The following is a 23,357-nucleotide window of genomic DNA, read 5'->3' on the forward strand; positions in this document are numbered from 1 at the left end:
TTCCCCGTTCTCTGTTTACACCCTCTAAAGTTACCGCGGAGTACAGATGGTGCCTAGCATACGCGCAGTAGACAGAGGAAATAGGAGCACCCGTGCTTTCTAATTAGACGTGGCTAGTTCGCCTTCACTTGCAAAACTCGTCAAAAGATAAGAAATATCGACCGTGCTCGGCAGAACTGCAAGTTTGCTTGGAAGCAGCTTCTGCGAAAGTCGATCCCTTATCTCGCTCAGGTGTGACTGACTGATTGATTGCACTTTCTGGATAAAGCAAGCTTCGATCGGCGGACAATGGTGGGCATGATGAAGAAAGTGAAGACCTTCGAGGTGATCTTCAGCGACCCCAGCAAGACGGCCTACTCCAGCGGGGACAAGGTGGCCGGCCGGGTGGCGCTGGAGGTGTCCGAGGTGACGCGGGTGTCGGCCCTGCGGGTGCTCGGCGTGGGCTGCGCCAAGGTGGAGTACGCCAAGGGCAAGCAGCGGTGCCGCGAGGAGATGGACTACCTGAAGTACGAGGACACGCTGCACCTGGACGACCAGCCCACAGGTGAGGGCGAGCGAGCGAGTGTCTCGGGGAGGGGGTGCGGAGGGGTCAGAGACGGGCATGAGCGGTGCAGGGGCTGGTTCGAAAACCAAAACCAAAAGTTGAAAACGTCCTTTTCAAAGCGGTGCGTTTTTAGGGTAAAGGAAGCTCCCCCCTCAATTAAGTTTCCCAATGCAGCAGAATGACGGCTACTTTCCGTGAAGTGTTTGGTGGTTGTTGTTTCTCTCCCCCCCCAGTTTGTCATCGGGGCAAGAAAGTTTTGCTTAGTTTCGGTTTCAGCCAAGCGGCGGTGCTGACGAATTAAAAAAAAGAGAGAGAGAGCAGGAAGGGGTTTAGCTGTGGAAACGAGCGACTGTTTTTCCGAGCTGCCTGGACCTTCAGGGTCGGTGATAAACAACATCCCCAGCTGGGGGAAACGGCACCTGGGCCCTCCTGCTCGTCTCCGCCGCAGGGGGGCGCTGGCACGGAGATGGTCCGGTCGGGGAAAGTCCATGCGGGGATTCCCCCCTCCTGGCGTGGAAATGTCCCGGGAGGGTGAATGCCTACTGTACTTGGGTAGCGCCCAGGCTGGGCCGCCGGCCGGCTGGCATTCAGGCTCGGCTGGCCCGGGACGCGAGGTCGTCAGAGCTGTTTGAAGGAAGTCCCCGTCTGTAGCGGCAGGGGGTGGTTAGAGAGAAGCGAGGGCAGAGAAAATCACGGCTTTGTTCAATTAAAAAAACGGAAAAATACTGAAACTGCAAGGTTTGGGGGTGGGGGTTGGGGAGAAGTCGTTCCAAAAACAAATAATTAAACCGTTTTTGCTTTCCATTTCAGACAAGGATGGCTCTGTGACTCTGAGACCGGGGAACAAATACGAGTACATGTTTGGATTTGAGCTTCCTCAGCAAGGGTAGGTGTCTCTTTTTTTTTTTAATCTTAAAAAAAATGGCTCGTCTCTTTATTCAGCCTCCCCAAAAAAGGCCTCTGTTCTGTGGGCTAACGGCGCGATCTCTGCCCCCCTGTTCCTGCAGGCAGCTGGTGTCCTCCTACAAGGGGAAATTCGGGAGTGTGCAGTACTACGTGAAGGCCCTGCTGGAGAGACCCTCCCACCCCACCCTGGAGACCACCAAGAACTTTGACGTGGTGGAGCCCCTGGACGTCAACACCCCTGACCTGGATGTAAGTGAGACACTCCTCCTTTCCTCCACTGGGACATCAGACTGGTTTCTCTGATGCAGTTGAAAGGGCTTCAGTCCTTCAGATTGGGATTTGTGCCTGAAGTCTTGCTGGTACAGAGGCTGACGTTCCCCTTGCGAGTGTTACTGGGCCGCCAGCGGGGCCCGAGTTGAGCTGGTCACTGGTCTGAGTGGGAGAGGCGCTGGTGGGGCTGGACTTGACCTGGGCTCTTGTTCTTCTCTCTCCAGTCTCCAGCAGCCGGGGCCAAGGAGAAGAAGGTCACCTGTATGTTCATCCCTGACGGACAGGTGTCTCTGAACGCCAGGATCGACCGCAGGGGCTTCTGCGAAGGTGAGTGACAAACGAGGGGAGGTGCTTCCTTTACACCGAGGGTGGTGGGAGTGTGGCACAAGCCACCCAGCCATATGGGTTGAAGCCAGTAACCTGGATTCTGTCAGTGCACAGCTGGATTAGATCCTCCAGTTGGGGACAGCAGGCATTTCTTTACACAAAGGGTGGTGGGTGAAGGGACCTAGCTACCCAGCAATGCTGTTAAGAGCCAGGGTGTCGGCTTTCAAAGACATAGCTGGATGAGATCCTGGGTTCAGTTCAGTCTCCCTCAAAGGGGATAGATGAGCTGTAATGGCCTCCTCTTGGATCTGTATCCAACCTTGAGTTCAGTCTTGACCAAAGCCCGTTGAGCTCAGTGTAGTTCTGGAGTTTTAACTCTCTCCTCTTCCCTGCTCCCCCCCCAGGCGAGGATATCTGCATCAGCGCCAAGTTCGAGAACACCTGCTCCCGCATCGTGGTGCCCAAGGCCGCCATCATCGCCAAGCACACCTACCAGGCCAACGGCCGCACCAAGGTCTTCCGGCAGAAGCTGTCGTCGGTGCGAGGGAACCACATCATCTCCGGCATGTGCGACGCCTGGCAGGGCAAGACTATCCGCGTGCCCAAGATCAAGCCGTCCATCCTGGGCTGCAACATCATCCGCGTGGAGTACGCACTGATGGTGAGCACCACGCTCTCTGCTCCCGTCTGCTGGCCGGCTGGCGAGTAGGGTGACTGGTCACGTCAAGGCAGAGTAGGCACACAGGAAGTTGACGAACCAGAGGCCATTGGAGCCTGTACAGTAGTTGATTGATTACCCATCGAAAACCAGGGTATCGGGGCTCGACAGCATGGCTGGGCAGCTTGTTCCACACTCCCGCCACTCTTGGGGTAAAGACCAGGTCGAGATTTGTTTTGTAGTTGGGAGACGAGTGCAGTGCTTCTCCCCCCCAGTGCAGGATAATCCCGTGCAGCCAGGTTCCAGGCTCTAATCCGGTTGCCTCTCTCCGCTCAGATCTACGTCCACATCCCGGGCAGCGACAAGCTGATGCTGGAGCTGCCCCTGGTCATCGGCACCGTCCCCTACAACGGGCTCAGCAGCCGCAACAACAGCATGTGCAGCCAGGGCGGCAGCAGCACCTCCTCCAACAGCTGGGTGTCCCTGCGCATGCCCAGCGCGCCGCCCAGCTACTGCGACATCACCCGGGACTGCAGGCTGGACACCCCTCTCACCCCGCTGCTGGACGACTACGACGAGGGCGACAGCCCCCTCTTCATGAACGCCCCCGAGTTCCAGTTCCCTCCCCTGCCAGCCTACTCCGAGGTAAAAGAGGGTCTCGAGGAGGGGGTGGAGATTTCGGGGATGGGCGGGGGCTTGGCGGCTCTGATCCGTTTTCGGCTTGACGTCTTGGCTGTGCAAAGCATTGTGGGGTTTTTTTTCGGTTCAATTGGAGTTGAAGCGAGTTTGAAATTGGGGAACGGACCCCAAACCGCCGAGCAGGAATGGGGAGTCTTGATTGCAAAATTTCTGTTAGTGTTGGCACAGATATTTAGCACCGAGAAGCGGAATATTGCTCTGATCCCTTCCAGTAAACTAACCCGGCTTGCTTTCTTGTTCTGTAGGTTGACCAGGAGTACAATGGGAATCCTCTTGTGCAGGCCTGCTGAAGAGATGTCCAGAGCACTCCGAGCCCAGCGTCTGGGGCTTCTGCGTCTCTTCAGAGCGCGTGTTTTTTTTTGGAGAAGAGATCAGGGGGACCGCCGCGGAGAGAGACTGGTTGTTTTTAATCGCGTCTCCGAGACTGGGGCCGGCCTGGTGTGTCCTGCCGAAGGAAAGGAGTCGGAAGACGGCGGCCGCCGGTTGAAGTCGTGCCTTTTTCCTGGGTGGGGGTGGGGAGGGGGGCGCTGTGGACTGTGGGTGACCTTCCCGCCTCGCGATCCAAAAAGCCCGAGCTGAACGCTCTGCGTCTCGAGTCCTGGTGCTTTTTATTCTTCCCAGCTCCTTCTGAGACCTTTTCTCACTCTGGTGCTGCTTGTTGTTGGGGTGACACTCCTACAAATGTAGAAACCCCTCCTCGCTCAGTATTTCATAAGCTATCTCTCTCCACGCGAAAAGACATTTTGAGGGTAGTTTCAAATATGTTGATTGGAACGGGCCACACTGACCACTCCCGGCCCACTCTCGTGGGGCCTAGTCTGTGGTTTGAAGCCTCAGGCTAAAGTTGGAGCTGTACCCCATACCCTCCCCACACAACACCTGTGTGCTGCTTTCTGGATTTGTCCATATGCATTTTGTAGAGTCATTCCATAAATCCATTTTCATTATAGTGGGGGGGGAGGGGGGGTTATCTGAGGAACCACTTATTTCCCTAGGAAAGCAGTCTGGGTTGATTTGTTACCATAAAGGCACACAAGATGACTTGTTTTCTTTTTGGTTGTATGTGAGATTGTTTGCATGTGTATTTCGTGTTCCATATACAGTTTCTTAGAACAACTTTTGGGAAGAACTGTTCCACAGCAATTATTTTTCTACTGTAATGTTGCACTTTCTGCGAATGCAAGTTGCTCTATAACTGCCTAAAGGAAATTATGTGAACTTTCTTTTTTTTCTAGAAGTCTTCCAGGCTTAGTTTATGATCTTTTGTAGAAAAAATTGAATTGTTTTTGTATTGCGTTAGTCGTGTCACAGACTGGAGCAGAAGATCTAAAAGCACATTGGTTTCCTTGGATTAACCAAAACCTAAAATTAAGGCAACGCATTCTATTGTCAAATCTGGTTAAAAGCCAAATTCTCTCGCACTACTGGTGCCAAAAAAGTGGGAGGTCATTGTGCTCGACCCTCTGACACTTGAGTCTGATCTGTCTGGTGGTGCCTTCCATTTTCCTTATTATTGACATCAGGTGTTTGAGGGCTGGTCTGAAACCACATTTCGTTTTGGAAATTGTGCCACCAGAACATTTTTTCTTTTCTTAGGCTAAGTGACTGTTCAATCAATGAATCAGAGAGAAATTCTATTTGTGATTGTTGTTTTTTTTTGTATTTTGTATATTTTTGAAATGCAGAAAGTATTTTTTTTGTATGGAACCCTATGGGTTTGTTTTTCTATATAAAGAATAAATAAAAGTTTTAAATTAATTATGGCCTTTTTCCCTTTGTCCTAAGTCGCACCTTCTCAAATTTTAGCCCATCCTGCATATTTTTGTTACAATATTGGCAAACTGAGAAGCCTTTTTCTCAGGAAGAGGGCTAACGGCTTGGATATGGAAAATGGATCTGTCCGTTTACTGAAGAGGTAACTGGGACGTGCTTCTTGGGTGGGCGTCAGTGCCAGAATGTTGGGAGACATCAGACATGGATATCGAGATTCCGCCATTTCCCGAGAATTCCCTAATCTCTGATGTCCAGCAGTGTGTGAGCCAAAGTGGATTACTTCCCACACCAGCACCAGTGGAAAATGGTTTGTGAAAACGGGAACCATAAGGAGACCTGGAGTAAAATTCACATCCAGAATGTGGAAGATGACCAACAAGAACCAATGTTTTGGCAGTCGAGTTTTGTTCAGATGTTGGGGACTAAAGCACGCCCTGCCTTGTGCCCACTGCATGCCAGATTAAACTCGGGCTCATCGCCGCCCCATGTTGGAGTTCAGTCAGATGTCATCTGGATTGCACGTCGGCACAGAACGTCCAATCAGCCGAGCGCCGGATGGATCCTTAACTGTTGCAGATGCGTTTAAATGATTAAGGACCGGCTGCAGCAGAGAATTGTGTTGGCCCAGGCGCAGAGGCTGTGAACCTCTGGAATAAGGAATTACTGGAAACGGGATTCATGGAATTTCACTGGTGCTGTGCTTCAAGCATGGGACTGGGAAGCCGCTCCACCCTTCCTTGGAAAGAGCGCGCGGAAATCGCGAGGCCGCTCGTGGCGCCAAGGGAAGAGCATGATGGGAGCCTCTGAACGGCTCTGAGCTTCAGCTCGCTCATCTGTGAGAGTTTCTCTGTCTCTTGGCCTTTTTGTTTAAAGTTCTAGTTTGAGTGGGCTTCCGGTTCAGAAGGGTCTGTTCTTGTTTCTGATAAAGAGCCCCCCCTGCCCCCCACCTCTGCTACCCGTGGGAGTTAAGCAAGTTATAGCGCAGGGATCGTGGGAAATGGGCGATCTCCTCCCGTGCTTTGAGAGTGAGGAAGGGGGAGGGGGGTGTGGCAGGGCTGATAAAGCTCACCAGCGTCCTTATCTCCCTCGGCACTGGGGGGACGAGAGGCTCAGGGCTGGGCTCTGTCACGTCCGCACCAGCAGGGAGACTTCACGGATCCTCCTCAACTCCGAGCGGCGATCCAAACTCCTTCTCCCGACACCAAACTTAAAAAAACAGGATCTAAAGAATCCACTGGAAGGGGCAGGAAATATATTCATGAAGATGCAGCGTGCAAATAATGTCTACTGACAAGAAACCACGTTTGTTTGGATTAAGGGATTAGCTGCTGGAATAATTCCGCAAATGGAAATTTTGTGGACGTGCATCTAAAGAGGATGCACTCTTTATGCACTCGGGAATCTCTGAGGTAGATCTCAATAGTTTTTTTTTTAAATCAGACTGAACTATCTAACAAGCTTTTAGCCCAACACAGAGTCATGCAGGGTCAAAACCAATCCTTGCAGACAGCAGCCTCAGGTCTGGACACACCCTGGCCAGGATGCTAGTCCAGTACAAGGCCCTCACACCCACAGATGCAACAGCAGGGAGAGCATGCAAACTCCACACCGCTGGTGCTCCAGGAGAGAATCCAACCCTGGCTCTAAAAAGCCAACAACACCCCTCACCTTCCCACTGATGTTAGAAAAAACAAACAGCTGTACTTCTTTCCACCCTGCACAGGCACCAGATGATGATATGGATGACTTCCTTGTCATTCAGAACTGGGAACAGGAGGTTCTTCTTTACACAAAGGCTGGTGGGAGTGTGGAACAAGCTACAACATGTTGTCGAAGCCGTTATCCTGGTTTCCTTCAAGAAACACCTGGATGAGATCCTGCGATCTATGAACTGCTATGACTACCAAATGGGTTTGAAGGGCTGAATGTCTCCTCTTGTTTGTAACCTTTCTCATGTTCTTCAGCAGCATCACAATGCTAAAATGGTCTTTGTGACGTACCGAGGCCTGTACTGCATTGTGAGTTTGGAATATGGGAGTGGACAATGTCACTCACACAGGACCCCACTGTGTCTCTGTGTGTGTGGTTCTGTTTGGTCCGTTCTGCTGAATGGCTGCTGAGTGTCATGTGCACCCTTTCCTTATGTTCTTAAAAAAAACAGAAGAGAAGTTGATGATGAGATTCAGCTCATCAGCGCTCAACATGTTCCTGCTCATTGACTGAACCAGGACCAGAGACCTCCCCTCCAGCAGGGCATCCTGTGTTCTTCCCAGATTCTGGGGCAACGTGGGTAAAACGAGTAGGAGCAGGGAGCTGTGTCAGCGTGCATAGACAGCAAAGGAACAGGTTTATTCCACACCGAAAGGAAATTCTGTTTCCTTTCTTTTCCTTTCAATTGGGAATACCCCTGTGCCTGGTCCACGGATAAAACCAGTCAAACTGTGAGAAAATGGGAGATCTACCGGGAAACACCGGAGTGTGGGGAAACCATTCTGGGGATAGGATGCTAAACCCCAACTCAGGAAAGACAAAAAACAAAAGCAAGAGAAATAAAAACTCTGCTGTCACAAGCTCCACGCCCTCGGACAAATCTCCTGACGCCGCCGATTACCAGGAATCAAAGTCTGAGGTTTGTTATGGGCGATAAAATAGAAATCTCTGCCGTTAAGTGTTTGTTGTTGTTTTCCACTCAGACCGAAAGTGAAATCTCAACCTCGGGCACTAACGTCTGATCAATAAATACCTGTTATCCTTGAATCGCTTTTCCTGGGCTGCTCTGTATCAGTTACACGTCCTGTTGTGAGGAGGCCCATCCTAAAGTGTTTCCGCTGGCTTTAGTGATCAACAACACCTGTTCCAGTAAAGGGAGGGTTCTTCTGTGTAACTTAGATAAGACTTTCTCAGATCAATAATACCTCCCCCAGCAGGGAGGGTGTGGGAGTGGGGATTTCCATTCAGACTCTGGTCCTGAGTGAAAGCCCTGTGTGTTCAGGAGCAGGTATGTTCTGTCTGCTATCAAGGGCTGGGTCCAGTAACTGAGTTCCATGCAGCCTGGGGCGAGAGAGAGATAAGGACACCAGCACTGCCTTCAGAATGTGTGTCTTTACGCCCCTCATGAGTTATTCTCAATTTTAAAATAGCAAGATATTTGTTTGGGATTCTTCATTTCTGAGGATTCCTTGTCACTGATCTCTTGTCACCTATTTTCTGTTGTCCCCGCACGTCACAGAAAACCCTAAATCAGCAAGCAAACGCCCACTACTCTCCCTCCACATAATCAATTCATCAACCCAACACAGATGGAAATTAAGAGCCCCTGTGCCTGTTTATACACCTGATCTACAATGACTTTGCACAACACAGGCCGTTATTTGTCCTTTAGACAGAAAACTACAGCAGCACTTCAGAATGTGTGCCTTTACGCCCCGCGCCTCACAATTTTAAAATAGAAATATATTTGTGTGAGATTCTTCATCACTGATCTACATGAATTATAGATAGATAGATCACTTTATTAGCCCTATACAATTTCTTGCATTAGAAATTTGTCTTTTCACAGACCCCAGCTTGCTCTCCATGAGACACACAGACAGGGAGAGAAGCTTGGGGTCAGAGCACAGGGTCAGCCATTGTACAGCGCCCCTGGAGCAGCTGGGGTCCAGGGCCTTGCTCAGGGGCCCAATGGAGTAGGATTCCTCTGCCGGCTGCAGGATTTGAACTGGCAACCTTCCAGCCACAGGTGCAGATCCTTAGCCACAGTACCACTGCTCCGCCCCTCTCTATAATGTTAAATCAGAATGGAATGTTTGACTTGCACTACTTATGCTTGATAACAGTCTCTGCAGCACCACACAGATTGAGCCTCAAACCTACTCTGGACTCGGCTACACAAGACCCTGCTTGGACCAAGATGGCTGACAAGACCGAGCCATCGTTTAGCACTTGGCAAAAGAATCGTCTCGTGAATGCAAAAACATAATTTCCTCATAACCGGAGTCTCATGACACTTCTAGGCTCCATAAACGAGATGCCTGACTGCCTGGAATCTGCAGTAGTTTCTCCCATTATCTGTTGCTAAGCGCCCATCCATGCATATCCAGCATTTCAGGGTTATAAAGACTTCCACTGAGTCACAACTGTGTTCCCCTCCAGCTTATAACCTCCCCCTCCACAACACTAGGTCATCAGGGAAATGGCAGACCTGTGTAGAGTCACTCACGTGTCCTGCGTCCCGATCAAGGACATTCACTGTTGCTGTTGGGTCCAAGGTGATGCAAAATGAAAGTGACAAACTTCAGCAGGACAAAAGCCAGCAGGGGCAGGAAACTTAGTTGTTTTTTCCCCCTCAAATACTTGGAACCACTGTTAGGAGTGTGAGTACATTAACAGTGGTTGATGGTTATTGCCACCATTGTGCTAGTAACTCATTAACTTTGGGGATAATAATATTTTTATTATTTACTGATGTGCTCTGTTGTTAAGTGTCACGCGCCCGGCGACACAAACCTATTTCTCAGCACTTTATTTGTATTATGAGGTCACGAGATTTCAGCTTTTACTTTTTTTTTCTCAGTAGGTGCACAGCATAAAATTCATGTATTATTTTTTCTGAAAGCGTTTCTATATTTCATCAGCCCCTTGCTTCCCTATTCCAGTTTTCCTGTTTTGAAAATCCTAACGAAAGCCACTGAACAATCCATGAAAAACTTGAAAACAGGGGTAATAGCGATTGAGGACTTACTTAATTTAGAACAAAATTAAAGCCTGGACATGATGACGAATACAGAGGAAAACACCATCCATCCACATCTATCTATTCACACATTTTCTAACTGCTTCCGGGTCGCGGGGGAGTCAGAGTCTATCCCAGCAAGCACCAGGCTGCAAGTGGAGAACACACAGGGCAACACACAGACACTCACACCAGGGCCAGTCTTCCCAGAAGCCAACTAACCCACCAGTGTGTTTCTGGACTGGAACCAGAGCACGGCGAGGAAAGCCCCGCACACACAGACAGGATGTTGTCAAGTTTGTGATAATCGTGACACGAAGCGGCCCTTCCTGCTCACTAGTCACTGTAACGACTCGTACTATGAAGTACAAGCAAATACAGTACAGGCTGTGCAGCAGACACTTCACCACAGAAATGTTCCAATGAGAGAGGTTAACAAGTAGTATTTGTCGGCACAACCGTCTTGAAGTCGAAATAAATATTTCTATTGGATTAAAAGAGATGTTTTCACAAGCCTGCTTGTTTACAGTGTAATAGGGCCGTTTCACCTCACCTGAAGTTTTGCTGCCTCATTCTGAATCACAGACAATGACAGCAACATGACCTGCGCATACCTGGAAATGTAGTCTACTTTGTGACGACTTCACTGTGTGCATTTTACTTTTATTGTGGTCTGAAATGCCCCCATCAATGCCGATTCTTTCTAACCCCAAAATCTTAAAAATAGGCTTGCAGTTCCCCTTTAATTCACAAGAGAAATATCTTGGACAAACAGAACCTGGTGAGCTGTTCTTCCTGTACTGAGGGCACCTGTTTGGAAACATTTGTTGTGCAGAAACATGTTTTGTGTTTGGCTGCCAGCCGCAGCAGCAGCCGTCAGAGTTCAGAGTTGCCGACTCCAACTAGGGCAAAGGTTTGCCGGGCTCTGACAAGCACTGGCCTAATTAGGGGGCATAATTGATCTGGTGGCTGGGCGTCAATTTGGCAGAGCAAGAGGAGCGCCGTTGTCTGGGTGCCACCTTCGCATCCAGTTTCGACTGCACTCCCCCCCCCGAAAGCCAAACCACGCGATTGGCTGAGGAAGGCCATCAGAGAAACCAGCCGGGGGGGGGGGGGGGGGGGCGGCAGATCGGACAGGCAGGACCATCCTTGACCCCTTCAAAAATCCGGAAAAAGAGAGACAGAGTCACAGGCCACCAGGGGCGACTGACCCATAGTGCTTCGAAATCATAACGACTTATTTCGTCAGCCACTTGCCGCAGGTGACAAAACGAATATGTTGCCACACAGCGTCCTCCTCCATATACAGGAAATGTACTGCTCTCACCTGCCACTTCCTGACAAACACATTCCATTCAGGACCTGTCAGACCCGCAGGTCCTTAAACCTGCACACAGCGCTCGTAGTGACCACACGAGGTGGTTTAGGTGACAGGAGACCTGTACTTGCAGACCGCAAGAGAAAAGACACATGCCTGAAAAATACCACACTCACACATAATTCCCAGACCCCACCAAAATATGACTTTGCCTCATAATGACTCCTTATTTGTAGATTTTTGTAGAGGGATATGTTAAAAAAAAGGGAGGTTAAGCTCTTCTTTTAGTGTGTGCAGGTCTAAAGAGTCCCAGCCTCTAATAAGCTGATGAAGGAGAGTTGTAGAAAAGTTCATCTTGATTCAGGGCACGAGACATCATTTGGCCTATCAGATAATTAATAGTCAGTTGTTCATAGATCCAATGATCTCATCCTCCCTTTTCTTGAAAGTAACCTGGGGATCAGCTTCAGCAACGTGGGCAGCTTGTTTCACACTCCCACCACTCTTTGTGTAAACAGGTGCGTCCCGTCCCTGCGGTTTCCACTTCCATGGAGTTTCCACTTGTGCCCTCCTGTGTGTGTGTGTGGCTTTAATGAAGCCAGACATTTTGAGGTGGGATCAGGTCACTGCGTGTTTCAAGTCACCTAAAATTCTTCCGCTTTACAAAGCACTTTGGTTCTGTGCTCAGTGGGTTGTCAAGCAAAAACAATGCGTAGACACACTGGCAGAACAGCACAAAGCTCTGCGTGTACAGCATTAACCTGAACCATTACCACAGTGTATAAGAACTGGTTTAAAGCAGTGAGGTCCTCTGCCTTTAGTGTGTCAGCAACTGTACAGATGTGTGCCGATGTTCACAATGTGTCACATGCCTTGAGCAGCAGGGATGTTTATCCCAGGATTATTCCCAGAAGGTGAGATCATCCCTCCTCTGACGTATCCGTAGCTCTTTTCCCATGGCCTGCGGCACAGCTTAACGAAGACCATCTAATTTTCGGATCTAAAGGCTGCAATTAGAAGGAATGCGTTTAACAATGATGGGAAAAGTGGACTGCATCTCACAGGCCTGGCAGCCAGAGACTTTGCAAATGTGGCAAAACCGTACACAGAGATTAAACTAGAAGAAGTGAATCATGGTTTAACGTGGTTCACTGTCCCAGAGGGGTTGTGGACATGCTGTACTGTACACAGCAGAGAGGTGTTGCAGACAAGCAGCTGTTCTGCTGCTCAGAACAGAACAACAACAGCACAGACCCCAGCCTGTTTACCCACAATCCTCCCACAGGGGTCACGTCCCCCGGTTTCCATCAATACAGACACATTATGTAAGTGAATGCTTGGAATGTTCTGGACACCCTAATACAGGCCTGAAATAGACTGCAGATTCTTCTTACTTCGAATACTTAGTACTTAAACACAACTGACAACATTATATATTTATCCTAGATACACATGGATTTTTAATTATGATAGTTAATTATTCTTTGCATCTATGGAGTGCACTTAATCCCAAAGGATCTCAAAAAGGCATTGCATGTAGGAGAACTTCACCAAGCTCTGAAGTGCGGCCACAACTGATACTATGCTACTCCAGTCCAACTACACATCAGATCAGGTTCACCTCCTGGAACAAGGGGGACTTTAGGGAGGCAATTCTTTACACAAAGGGTGGTAAGAGCATGGAACAAGCTACTCAATTGTGTTGTTGAAGTCTGGTGTCCTTCAAGAAACAGCTGGATGAGATCCTTGGGTGAATGCGCTACTCACTTTCAAATGGGTCGGACAGGCTGAATGGCGCCCCTCGTTTGTGACTCGCCGTGTGTCCTTCTGGGAAGCGGTAGAGATCCAGGGACCTGCGGGGAGACCGGAGGGCGTTACGCTGGCGGAAATCTGGGACGCAGCTGATTTTTCCAGCCTGCTGGGTGCACAGAGGGGATAATGATCAGAAACTGGATGCCCTTGTTTATCGCATTCCAGCCCTGCACCTGTTCCCAGAGCTCTGGGATAGAGGGGGACAGGGAGTGGGGGGCTCAGGGTGCTACACTTCCTTTTTTCAGCAGTGTGCCCCTTCCAGGAATCCAAGTTCTGTACAGCCGCCAGAGAAATTTACAGAGAAATGTACTTTCCCTGCCAGGTGGGCAGAATAGCCAGGCCAAGTGAACTCCAAGTAAGGCTGAGGCAGAGGAGGGCAGTGCCCAGACCGCCCTCGATCCCCCTCCCTAACGGCTGGGTTGAGGTCCTATACAAGCCTGATTGATGGGGTCTCGTGTTTTCTATCACACAGATGGAGATCTCTGCCTGGTCCAGAGCATCGGCCCAAAACGTGGCCGAATATTTCTTCTGTTCTTATGCGAGCCCTTCCTGACCAGACTGGCACCTGTTAACCCCTGGGGCTAACAGGAGCAAGCAGGGAAGCAGGTCTTGCTTTGCATGGAACAGAACTCTAAATCTTGGGGCAGTGGATCCTCAGTCCTCGAATTATTTGCCCTAACCCCTACACACTGCAAGATCAGCTGCTTCTTGACTGTAATCAGGGTTTACAGAAATCAGATGGCACAGGATGGACTCGTGCACAAACATGCAGAAAGATGTTCATCAGTTCTGAGCCACAGCATGCAAGTCAGGCATTCCAGAGACAACGGCTCCTGTTCCCCTTCCATCATTGTTTTTCCTCTGAGCCCGAGCCTGAGCTTTTCCTGACCTGAAACCCGAGTGTGAGCTGTGATTTAAAGCAGAAACAGCTCACAGAGTGCAAACATGAGACACGGCCAAAAGGAGTTTGAATGCCTGGCGGTCTTCAGCCAGTTTACAGAAAGTAGGACTTTGGGTGCTGACAGGGACAGTATCAAAATAACAGGATCGGCTCTCCAGAGCTGTCCAGGACGTTACAAGCAATCTTGCTCACAGTGTCACCCTGGCTCAGCTTTCTTCATATTTGCCTGCTTGCAGAAACTGTGATCACTAAGTGCTGGAACTAAAACTGCCTGTTGAGTAGTGGCAGGAATGAACGAAAAACATGGAGATCAGACATGCACCGAAATTATTTTTGACACTGAACCTTTTGCAAACCCGTCGTGCACGCAACTACATGAAAGCCAGGCGAAACGTTTCGGCCTATTGCTCTGCTCAGATTGTCTGGCTTAAGGGAGTTCAGAAAAGTCCCAATCGTATCTGGCAGGACTGTGAGATCCCTTTCCCCTTGATATTTCCAAGTGTTTTTATCGGACTCAAATGAGGCCCTCCATGGATTTCACGAGCAGTGCTGTTGTAGGACCAGCTCAAACCCAGACGCTCTACGAAAGGCGAAAGGGCACTCTAATAAATTTTCGCACTACTGTACGTGTCTCTCTGCATGCCCAGCGCAGCTATGTGGGGCTTAGGGTAGCCTTTAAGATTTGCAATGCCAATCACCTGTGCAGCCAAGGACACTGTGGTATGCAGTGTTAGGCTCCCATTACACAGAGATAAATTTAACTTCCTTGCTAAACACACACACACTCGCTCACTGGGCACGACCTGGACGTGTCTGATGTGGAGGTTTTTCTCCAGGGCACGTACCTGTTCTTGTTCTCCCAGCTGTTGGGACGCAGGTTAGTACGAGATCTGTGCTCCCAGAACTAACACAACCTCTTCAAGGTCAGATCTGCCTAATATTCTTCCTCTTCCCCACCAGCTGTGTGTGTTTGTAGGAATAAATATTTTAAGGGTGTTAAAACTGGTCTGTGTGTGTATATATATATATTCAGGTCTGGAACACAAGTCTGGATTCGTGTAAGAGAGAGATTTAAAGCATAAACCTGAGAGTTTGCCTCCAAGAGGCTGCTGTTTTCTTTGACATTGACCTGGATAGTTCAATGCTTTCACAGTTGTAGAAATATCCCCCACTGCCACTTATTTCTCAGTTCTGAGAAATGTACTTTGCTGTATCACCTTCGGCATGCTGGAGCGAGACTGCATTCTCTTGTAGTCTGAGACTCACCCTCCATCCCCCCCCCCCCCCAGCCACCTCGCCACCGGCTCATTCACACCACCCTTCCTGTGCATGAGATGCTCTCACGACCCAATTGGCCGGCCGGCCAGATCATCCGCGCTCTGATTGGAGGAGGCCCGTGTTCACTCCGAGGGTGCATGCTCTTGTTTTCCTGCGCTGCAGTGTCAGGCTTTTCCAGCCCCCGCAGGCCTGCTGCTTCCTGTGTACACGAGAGGAGAAGTTCTGAAGACTAAGTCATAGAAACAAAAGTGGGTGGAATGCTGTCGCTGGGGTGACTAATACGCTGTTCTCAGCTGATGACCTTAACCCCTGGTAAACACTGTGCTAATTTCTTGAAACACTGTATGCCCTAGTTTACCAGTTTTATCCTGTAAGAAGGCACTCTCATTTACAAAAAGTGACCCAGCAGGGTAATCACTGGGACAGCTTGTGTGAGGCACCGTGGTCAAGGGTACAGCAGCAGTGTCTATTGAAACTGGCTATCAGATCCAAATGCCCCTTCAGTCTGAGGTCCAGAGCCGTGACCGCCATTTCCTGCTGCTGGACGACAGGAAATGGGCAGGGGGTCACTGACGCTGGGGAAGGCCATCCTTCCAGGCCGTTTTCAGAAACTCCTATCCTCCATAAAGACAGGTGACCTCAAACGTGGGCATGATACGATTAGGGCAGAGCAGTGGCTAATGATCTGCGCCTGTGGCTGGAAGGCTGCTGGTTCAAATCCTGTGGCCGGCAGAGGAATCCTACTCTGTTGGGCCCCTGAGCTGGTACAAGGCCCTGCTCCAGTGGTGCTGTACAATGTCTGACCCTGTGCTCTGACCCCCAGCTTCTCTCTCTTCCCGTCTGTGTGTCTCACGGAGAGCAAGCTGGGGTCTGTGAAAAAACATACCGACCTGACCCCGAAAGCTCTGGGCTGTGGTTCCCTCTACCTTTTTCCCAGGCTTCTCTCTGCTCAGGCTGGTGTGAGAAGCTGGACAAGGGGAAGACAGGAAGAGGACGATCTACTGTACACCGGTCTGTACGTTGTACATCCCCAGCTGACTGGCCTGTGACCTGTCACACAGTCATTTCCCAGGGAATGGGGAGTTTGTTCACAACACCCACAACCCCTTGTGTAAAGCAGCCCCTCCTTTTCTCAGACATTTCACTGTTCATTGCCATTCTTGTTTCTTTGACTTATTCAGCGCTCTGAGCTTTTGGAAAACTGCCCATAAATTATCATTGTAGCAAGCAGATGGTTTAAAATGTTTGAGAAGTCGTTGCTTCAGGATTTTATAAACAAACATCCCCTGTCATTTCTGAAACATTCTTTTGAACCCAGCTGTAGACTTCCTGTGCCTTCTTGTTTTCATGTATTGAAACCAACCTTGGTTTCAATACCCATTTCAGATTTTATTAAAGAAGTAAGGAAATTCACTGCAAATTAAATCCTTCACAATGTCACCTATTCTAACCACCTAATAAAAGGTTCTGTGCATCTGACATATTTCTTAGGTTGTGCAGTCCGTGTGTGTAGGATGAAAAACATCTACAGATACTGTACACCTCTTCAATTCTTTTTTTTTTTAAAAGAACAAGTACTTTCAGCATCCCCACAAGTCCTCCTGAAATTCTCTCAAACCTTTCTCAGAGCTTGAGGCACGAGGCTGTTGTGCAAGACCACACCTGACAACTGCTGACAGAAGAGATGCCTCATCCTCAGTCTTCACCATCAACAGCACACAGGCAGAGGACTGTGCATGCCTCCGGAGAGTGACTGCCAGTGTGAAAACGTGGCTCGGCCAATGGGATTGCGAGTGATCATGAGAGACAGCCAATCAGGGACTAGCTTGCTCATGCACTCTGTGGAAGCATGCCTGTTATAGAAGAGGAAGTTGCGGTCATGACAGAGTTATAATTGAGGTATTTTTGTAACAATGTTCTTTTTTCTTTAGTCAGGAGTTTTGAAATTTTCTTAACTGAGAAAGCAACAGCTAATAATATTTTTTTCCAGGTACTTCCTAGAATATCTCAATGCAGTCACTTCCCTGTGTTACAAACACAATTTGACCTTTAAAATTACACTGTATCGACTACAATGTTAGGGTTAGGAGTGACATTGACTTTACAGACTTCATTCAGCTTTTGAGACGATTGGACGTTTATATTAGTGAATCTTCAGAATAGGAGCCTGAAAAGTAAACTCCGTTTATGGAAAAACCTACCTTAATATTATATTTTATTGCCACTTATCTCTAGTATATATATATATGACAAAATAAGTCCTGGATAGAAGAAAATAGGAAAGGTAACTAACTAGATGAGTTCTTGTTAGTCCTAGCTCGTCTGGGCTACTAGGTTGCTAGTAACTAATTGATCTGAAGATCTAATCCAGCTGTTTCTATACACAAAGGGTTGTGGGAGTGTGGAACGAGATATAGTGTTGAGGCTGATGCCCTGACTTCTCTCAAGAAACAGCTGGATGAGATCCATGGATCCATGGACTACTAACTGCCAAATGGGCTGAACCTCCTCCTGTCTGTAACATCCTGTAACGGGGGTATGGACTTCAACAACATGGCTTAGCAGCTGGTTCCCTACTCCCACCACCCTTTGTGTAAAGAAGTGACTCTTACTCTCAGATGTAAATATTCTTCCCTCTAACGTGGTGAAACAGTTCCGCAAGCGATGTCTCCATGAACATCGGAGCTACAGGAAGACTTTCCTAGTTTGCCAGAGGGCTTTTGTTTGTGTCACATGAAACCATGAAATCTGTTTGATCGGGTGTTGTGATTCACTGTGCGCAATTGTCTGGAGACAGCGAAATGAGTCACCGGGTTTCTTTACTGTTGAGGAAGGTTTATCATAAATAGATCTTTGACTAAACTGCCCAAAACCAGTGTCTTGCTTAATCAAACCGTTGCCTCTGCATCAAATGAATTGCGAATTTGGATTCGTGTCAAGTAGATCTGCGTTTCTCATTTCCTATCTGTGCAAGCGCTGGCCTGCAACAAGGACTGGACTGGACCAAACCGCTACGCAGCAGGAGTCAGGTGGCTTTTCCCCTGCAATAATGCCATACACGCAGGGGGCAGGAAGGCTGCAGGCTGCATACTGTTGAGAATCTGGCAAAGGGTTTTTATAACCAGGCTTTCCCCACAGGGTAAGAAAAAAACTCGGAGAGGAAACATACAAATTTAATCTCCCAGGGGGCCAGGTCTTCAGACCCCTCGCAGTCGCCATAAAAGGGCACTTTGTCTCCAGTACGTGTTGCTCTCATGCTCAGAAGGAGTTTGGCATCCAGGGCAGGAGCTGTGTTTGGAGTCTGTGCGAGAGACTTTCTATATCAGGGTCTGATCGGTGCAGCCTGTCATCTAAGAATAAATACTTCAGCTCTGGGCCCAATTCCTTTAGCATGAGCTCTGTGATGATGGTCCTATTAAGCCAGCAGCCATATCACCCTGCAACTCACAACTGGTAACCCACTGAAGCTAAGCAGGTGTGAGCCTGGTCAGTACCTGGATGGGAGACTCCTGGGAAAAACTAAGGTTGCTGCTGGAAGAGGTGTTAGTGGGGCCAGCAGGGGGCGCTCACCCTGTGGGTCCTAATGCCCCAGTATAGTGACGGGGACACTATACTGTAAACAGGCGCTGTCCTTCGGATGAGATGTAAAACTGAGGTCCTGACTCTCTGTGGTCATTAAAAATCTCAGGGTGTTTCTCGAAAAGAGTAGGGGTGTAACCCTGGCATCCTGGCCAAATTTCCCCATTGGCCTTTACCAATCACGGCCTCCTAATAATCCCCATCTAATTGGCTTCATTAACTCTATTAACTAAGGCTGCCGTCGCATGATCCAGGTGGGGTTGCACACTGGTGGTGCTGGAGGGGATCCCCATTACCTTTAAATCGCTTTGAGTGGAGTGTCCAGAAAAGAGCTATATAAATGTAAGCAATTATTATTATTAATCTAGAAAAGTACGGCATCATCTGCTGCAATTTGTTTCTCAGGTGTCAGAGTATGTGAGCCATATGATGTGTTGCTACCTGCAGTATGGATTAAGTGATCTAAACGGCTTCATGCACACCTCAAGTAGGCAGCTGCATCAGCATGTGTAGGCTGCAAAGCAACAAGTGAAGGTTTATTCCAGGCTGGAAAGAGAAGAAAAGAAACACAATGTTTCAGCTATGGAGCCTCCTTTGGGTGTTCAACAGAAGTTGAGAATTAGAACTGCGCAATGATCTGGAGCCCCCCGTCCATCAAAACTCTGTTAGAGAGAGAGAGCTCACTTTATTGGGCCCTATACAATTTCTTGCATTAGGAATTTGTCTTTTCGCAGACCCCAGCTTGCTCTCCATGAGACACACAGACAGGGAGAGAAGCTGGGGGTCAGAGTGCAGGGTCAGCCATATTTACAGCACCCCTGGAGCGGCTAGGGTGAAGGGCCTTGATCAGGGGCCCAACAGAGTAGGATTCCTCTGCCGGCCGCAGGATACGAACCGGCAACCTTCCAGCCACAGAGCCACCTCACCGCCCAAGCACATCATTCCAAGCACATTTTATTCCAAGCATTTTCTGTCCTGTATTCTTCATGCTTACCCTCAGGAATCATTAATTGTGAAAGAGGAGCTAGACAGAGATAATATCTCGCAAGTCAGGGCTCTATAACAGAGTATAGACAGACACAAATACAGGGAAAAACAGGTCTTTTCAACTCAAATCTCTTTATCAACATAGACCTACTCTCACACCCACCATTTTGATGAAATAATTAAAATTTCCCCAGCTGATCTATGCAACACTTCTGTTTTGCCTTGACAAAAAAGTCCGAATCGTTACCAAAATAACTCTTGTTGCCACCACAGATTTCACAGCTACTCATTTCCACATTTCCTGGCTGACAAAGAGAGTCTGGTCTCCCGTGATTGGCTGAGCTCTGTGATCATGCGTGCTCGGATTGGCTGAGAAGCTTTTTCACACGGGCAGTCATGCCCAAAGTGCATGCTCCCCTCCGCCCTCCATCACTGAACTGCTGCATTGTTATTTTTGGCACGCCTCCACAGGCCCCTGTGCTGCCAAACAGAAAGTGAGATGCCTGAACCCTTCGTCAGCTATGCTCCAAAACAGCGGCCTGGCTCTTGTAAGGGAGAAACTCTGAGCCAGCAGCTGGTGAGGTCAAAAGTTTGCCCTAGAAACTGTGAGAGGCTCTGTCCATATCCAGAAGAAGTCTCACCCAACTCCAGCACATGAAAGCTGCAGATAAAACTATGGATGTGTTTATGCCTTTGGAGTCTATGAGTTGTTAACCGGATTGATATAAGAATTAAGCAATCAAAATGGGGTTGAAATGCAAGCAGTTGTGCAATTAATGTGGAAAGACTAATGTTGCATGAACGATTTGGAAGGGGGAAGATACATTCCAAATAACCAAACAAGATCCTTGCATCAATTAGCTACTAGTAACTAACGAGCTATGTGGCTTTGATGACCCCCTGTCCACTGTAAACCTACGGTGTGTGTTGTTTCTTGCTGGGGCCAGGGGGAACCCAAATTCCCAATTATATATACACATCTCCCTGGCCAGAGCCCAGCTAATCACTCAGTGATCAGCAGTGATTGACAGCTGCAGAACCCTGCAGGGTGATGAAGACTCCCAAGACACCCAAACCTTGTATTTCCTTTGAAATTCTGATTTCACACTGGGTGCAAGTTGTTTTTTATTTGTGATATGTGGGTAGGAAGAAACCGTGTTGTGTAATAAGAATAATAATTAATAATAATTGCTTACATTTCTATAGGGCTTTTCTGGACACTCCACTCAAAGCGCTGTACAGGTCATGGGGATCCCCTCCACCACCACCAGTGTGCAGCCCCACCTGGATGATGCGCCAGTCTGCTCCCCACACACCAGCTCTCAGTGGGGAGGAGAGCAGAGTGATGATGCCAATACACAAAAGGTCTACAATGCCATACTGTGCTTTTAGTCAGTGGAGTAGGTTTACACAGACTAGAGAGCATGTGACCCCCCAATGAAGGGGACACTGGTCCTTTGTAGAATGACCCTCCCAGCAATGCTGGTCCCCACTTATACACCTGGGTGGACTGGAGCCACTGGGGTAAAGCACAAGGCTACAACAGTAGTGTCACAGCAGGGATTCGAACCCACAACCCCCTAGTCAAGTGTACAGAGACTTAATCATTGCTGCGCAGCTCCCACAAGCACACGCCTTGCATGAACATTCTCACCGTTTTCCAAGCCTCACGCTGTGTAAGCTTTTCCACAGTTTTCCAGAGGTTTCATCACAGTGTACCAATGATCTCCGGGCTTCACTGGGATTCCCCGTGGTGTACTATACAGTACTGTGTTCTTACCATGGTGTTATTCTCTATAAATGAGCAAGTTCGCATACGATGCTCGCTGCCCCCGCGGCAGTGTAGTACTTAAACCAAACTAAATTGACCTGATAATTTAGTTACATCCCTTTGTTAATTGGATGTTGCTGCTTCAGTGGTGCTCTACTGGGGTAAAGGGGGCTGTCCAACGTCCCTCTGATCCAACCCCCCCCCCCCTCCTCCGGAGCAAGGGAACAGCCCACAGGAGGGATTGTGGGATTGATCTGACCTGGGAGAATCAGCACAGATGAAGGCCACACTTAGCAAACGTCAACGGTAAAACAGAAGCACAACAAATTGCATGAATAAAAGATCTACAAGTTTTTTTTCCATGAAATTGATTTGTCACAACCATATGGAATACAGTTAGCAATAGTCGTCCATGAGATGGGGCGCTCGATGTCTTTTTTTAAAGGAATGTTAGAACTCTCTCCTGTAGTGAAGTACATGGAGATTACTGGCCATGTGGTCACTCCTCGCTGGGATTAACAACGTGCTGTTCCATACTCTTTCCATGTTATCATAAAGCTAATATGTACTTCCCAACGGAGTTAATAAGGTCATCGCTGGCAGAAAAAGCCGGCCACGGTCTCTAGGTGTTTCTGCAGTGTGGGTTTCCATTATCTCAGCGTGCCGGGGGAGTGAGGTAACAGTGGTATCGCTGTCAGACGCAGGTGTAAATCGGTCACAGGAGAAGCCCAGCGACCGTCTCCAGGAACCTGCCTGGCCGTCGCCTAGCAACACCGGGCCGGCTGCTTCAGCCCCGCCCTGCAGGAGGCGACATGCTGGACGTGCCGGTCAGCCCCACTGTCCATGTTTGCGCCGTTTCCCCCCTCCCCCCGCCCCGGTGTCGCTCTGTGAAGCCCCCGGGGACTAGTGGGGCTCTTTAGGGGCGGCCCAGGCAGCCTCAGAGCAGCAGTGGTGACACAGACCACACCGACGCCAGGACAGCGTTTGCGAAGACACAGAACTGGACTGAAGCAAGTGGGATCAACCAGGAGGACCAGAGGGACGCTGTGGTGCGAATCCAGCCTTAATCCAGCCTTAATCCAGCTTCATCCAGCTTCATCCAGCTTCATCCAGCTTCATCCAGGTGGATGCTGTGGTGGTGGAGGGGATCCCCATTACTCGTAAAGCGCTTTGAGTGGAGTGTCCAGAAAAAGCGCTATATAAGTGTAAGCAATTATTATTATTATTATTATTATTATTAACCAACACATGCCATATGGACAGCCATTGCACGGCCACCCCTTAAGACCTTTTTATTGGAATTGTCTTCTTTGTAAGAATTGAGCACGTTGTTGAAATGAAGTTTCTGAGGGGTCGTTTCCACCCAGGAGAGGAGAAAGAAGAACCGCTACGCTCCAGGAACACCTGAAGAAGGCTCAAGAGCTGAAATGTGGTGGTTCTACTTCTGTAGCAGCTTCTGTTTCTGGATAAACCCACGGTTTCTTCTGCCACGTGTTAGGAAGTTCAAATGTTTAGCACTTAGAATTAGTTTTTAGAGCAGAACTTGTCTGTCCCCCCACCCCGACCAAATAAATGACTCAGACTAGGGGTGGTCAGCATCATTCGGATATGTGGGGTAACACCACCACCCCAAAAATCTATCTCCTTTAACTAGATCAGCCCTCCTTTACCGTAACAATAATAATACTGACTTTTATTTATAAAGCGCTCTTCCAAACCCAAGGACACTGTATGTAGCGATAAAGATTGAGATAAAAAAGTGCCATAAAAAGTAAAATCAGAAAAAATATAAGCAGGAGCAC

The 23,357-nt window shown here is 48.7% G+C and overlaps 1 protein-coding gene and 1 long non-coding RNA gene across 2 annotated transcripts in view; one reads left to right on the top strand and one right to left on the bottom strand.

Annotated features, from left to right (window-relative positions):
• txnipb (thioredoxin interacting protein b) lies at positions 1 to 5,162 on the top strand. The gene is made up of 7 exons (XM_088621548.1): positions 1 to 544; positions 1,355 to 1,430; positions 1,552 to 1,699; positions 1,945 to 2,047; positions 2,452 to 2,708; positions 3,042 to 3,350; positions 3,650 to 5,162. The coding sequence occupies exons 1-7, from the start codon at positions 289 to 291 to the stop codon at positions 3,692 to 3,694; spliced, it is 1,194 nt and encodes a 397-aa protein (XP_088477674.1). The 5' UTR covers positions 1 to 288; the 3' UTR covers positions 3,695 to 5,162.
• Positions 4,316 to 23,357, bottom strand: part of LOC148639947 (uncharacterized) — a 27,073-nt gene continuing 8,031 nt past the window's right edge. The window contains exons 2-3 of the long non-coding RNA XR_015930719.1: positions 12,995 to 13,080; positions 4,316 to 12,234 (exon numbers count right to left, since the gene is read on the bottom strand). This is a non-coding gene — a long non-coding RNA (uncharacterized LOC148639947). The remainder of the gene's footprint in view (positions 12,235 to 12,994; positions 13,081 to 23,357) is intronic.

Source organism: Lepisosteus platostomus, chromosome 26 (genome assembly GCF_059453375.1).
Source record: "Lepisosteus platostomus isolate fLepPlt1 chromosome 26, fLepPlt1.hap1, whole genome shotgun sequence".
Classification (NCBI taxonomy): Eukaryota; Metazoa; Chordata; class Actinopteri; order Semionotiformes; family Lepisosteidae; genus Lepisosteus; species Lepisosteus platostomus.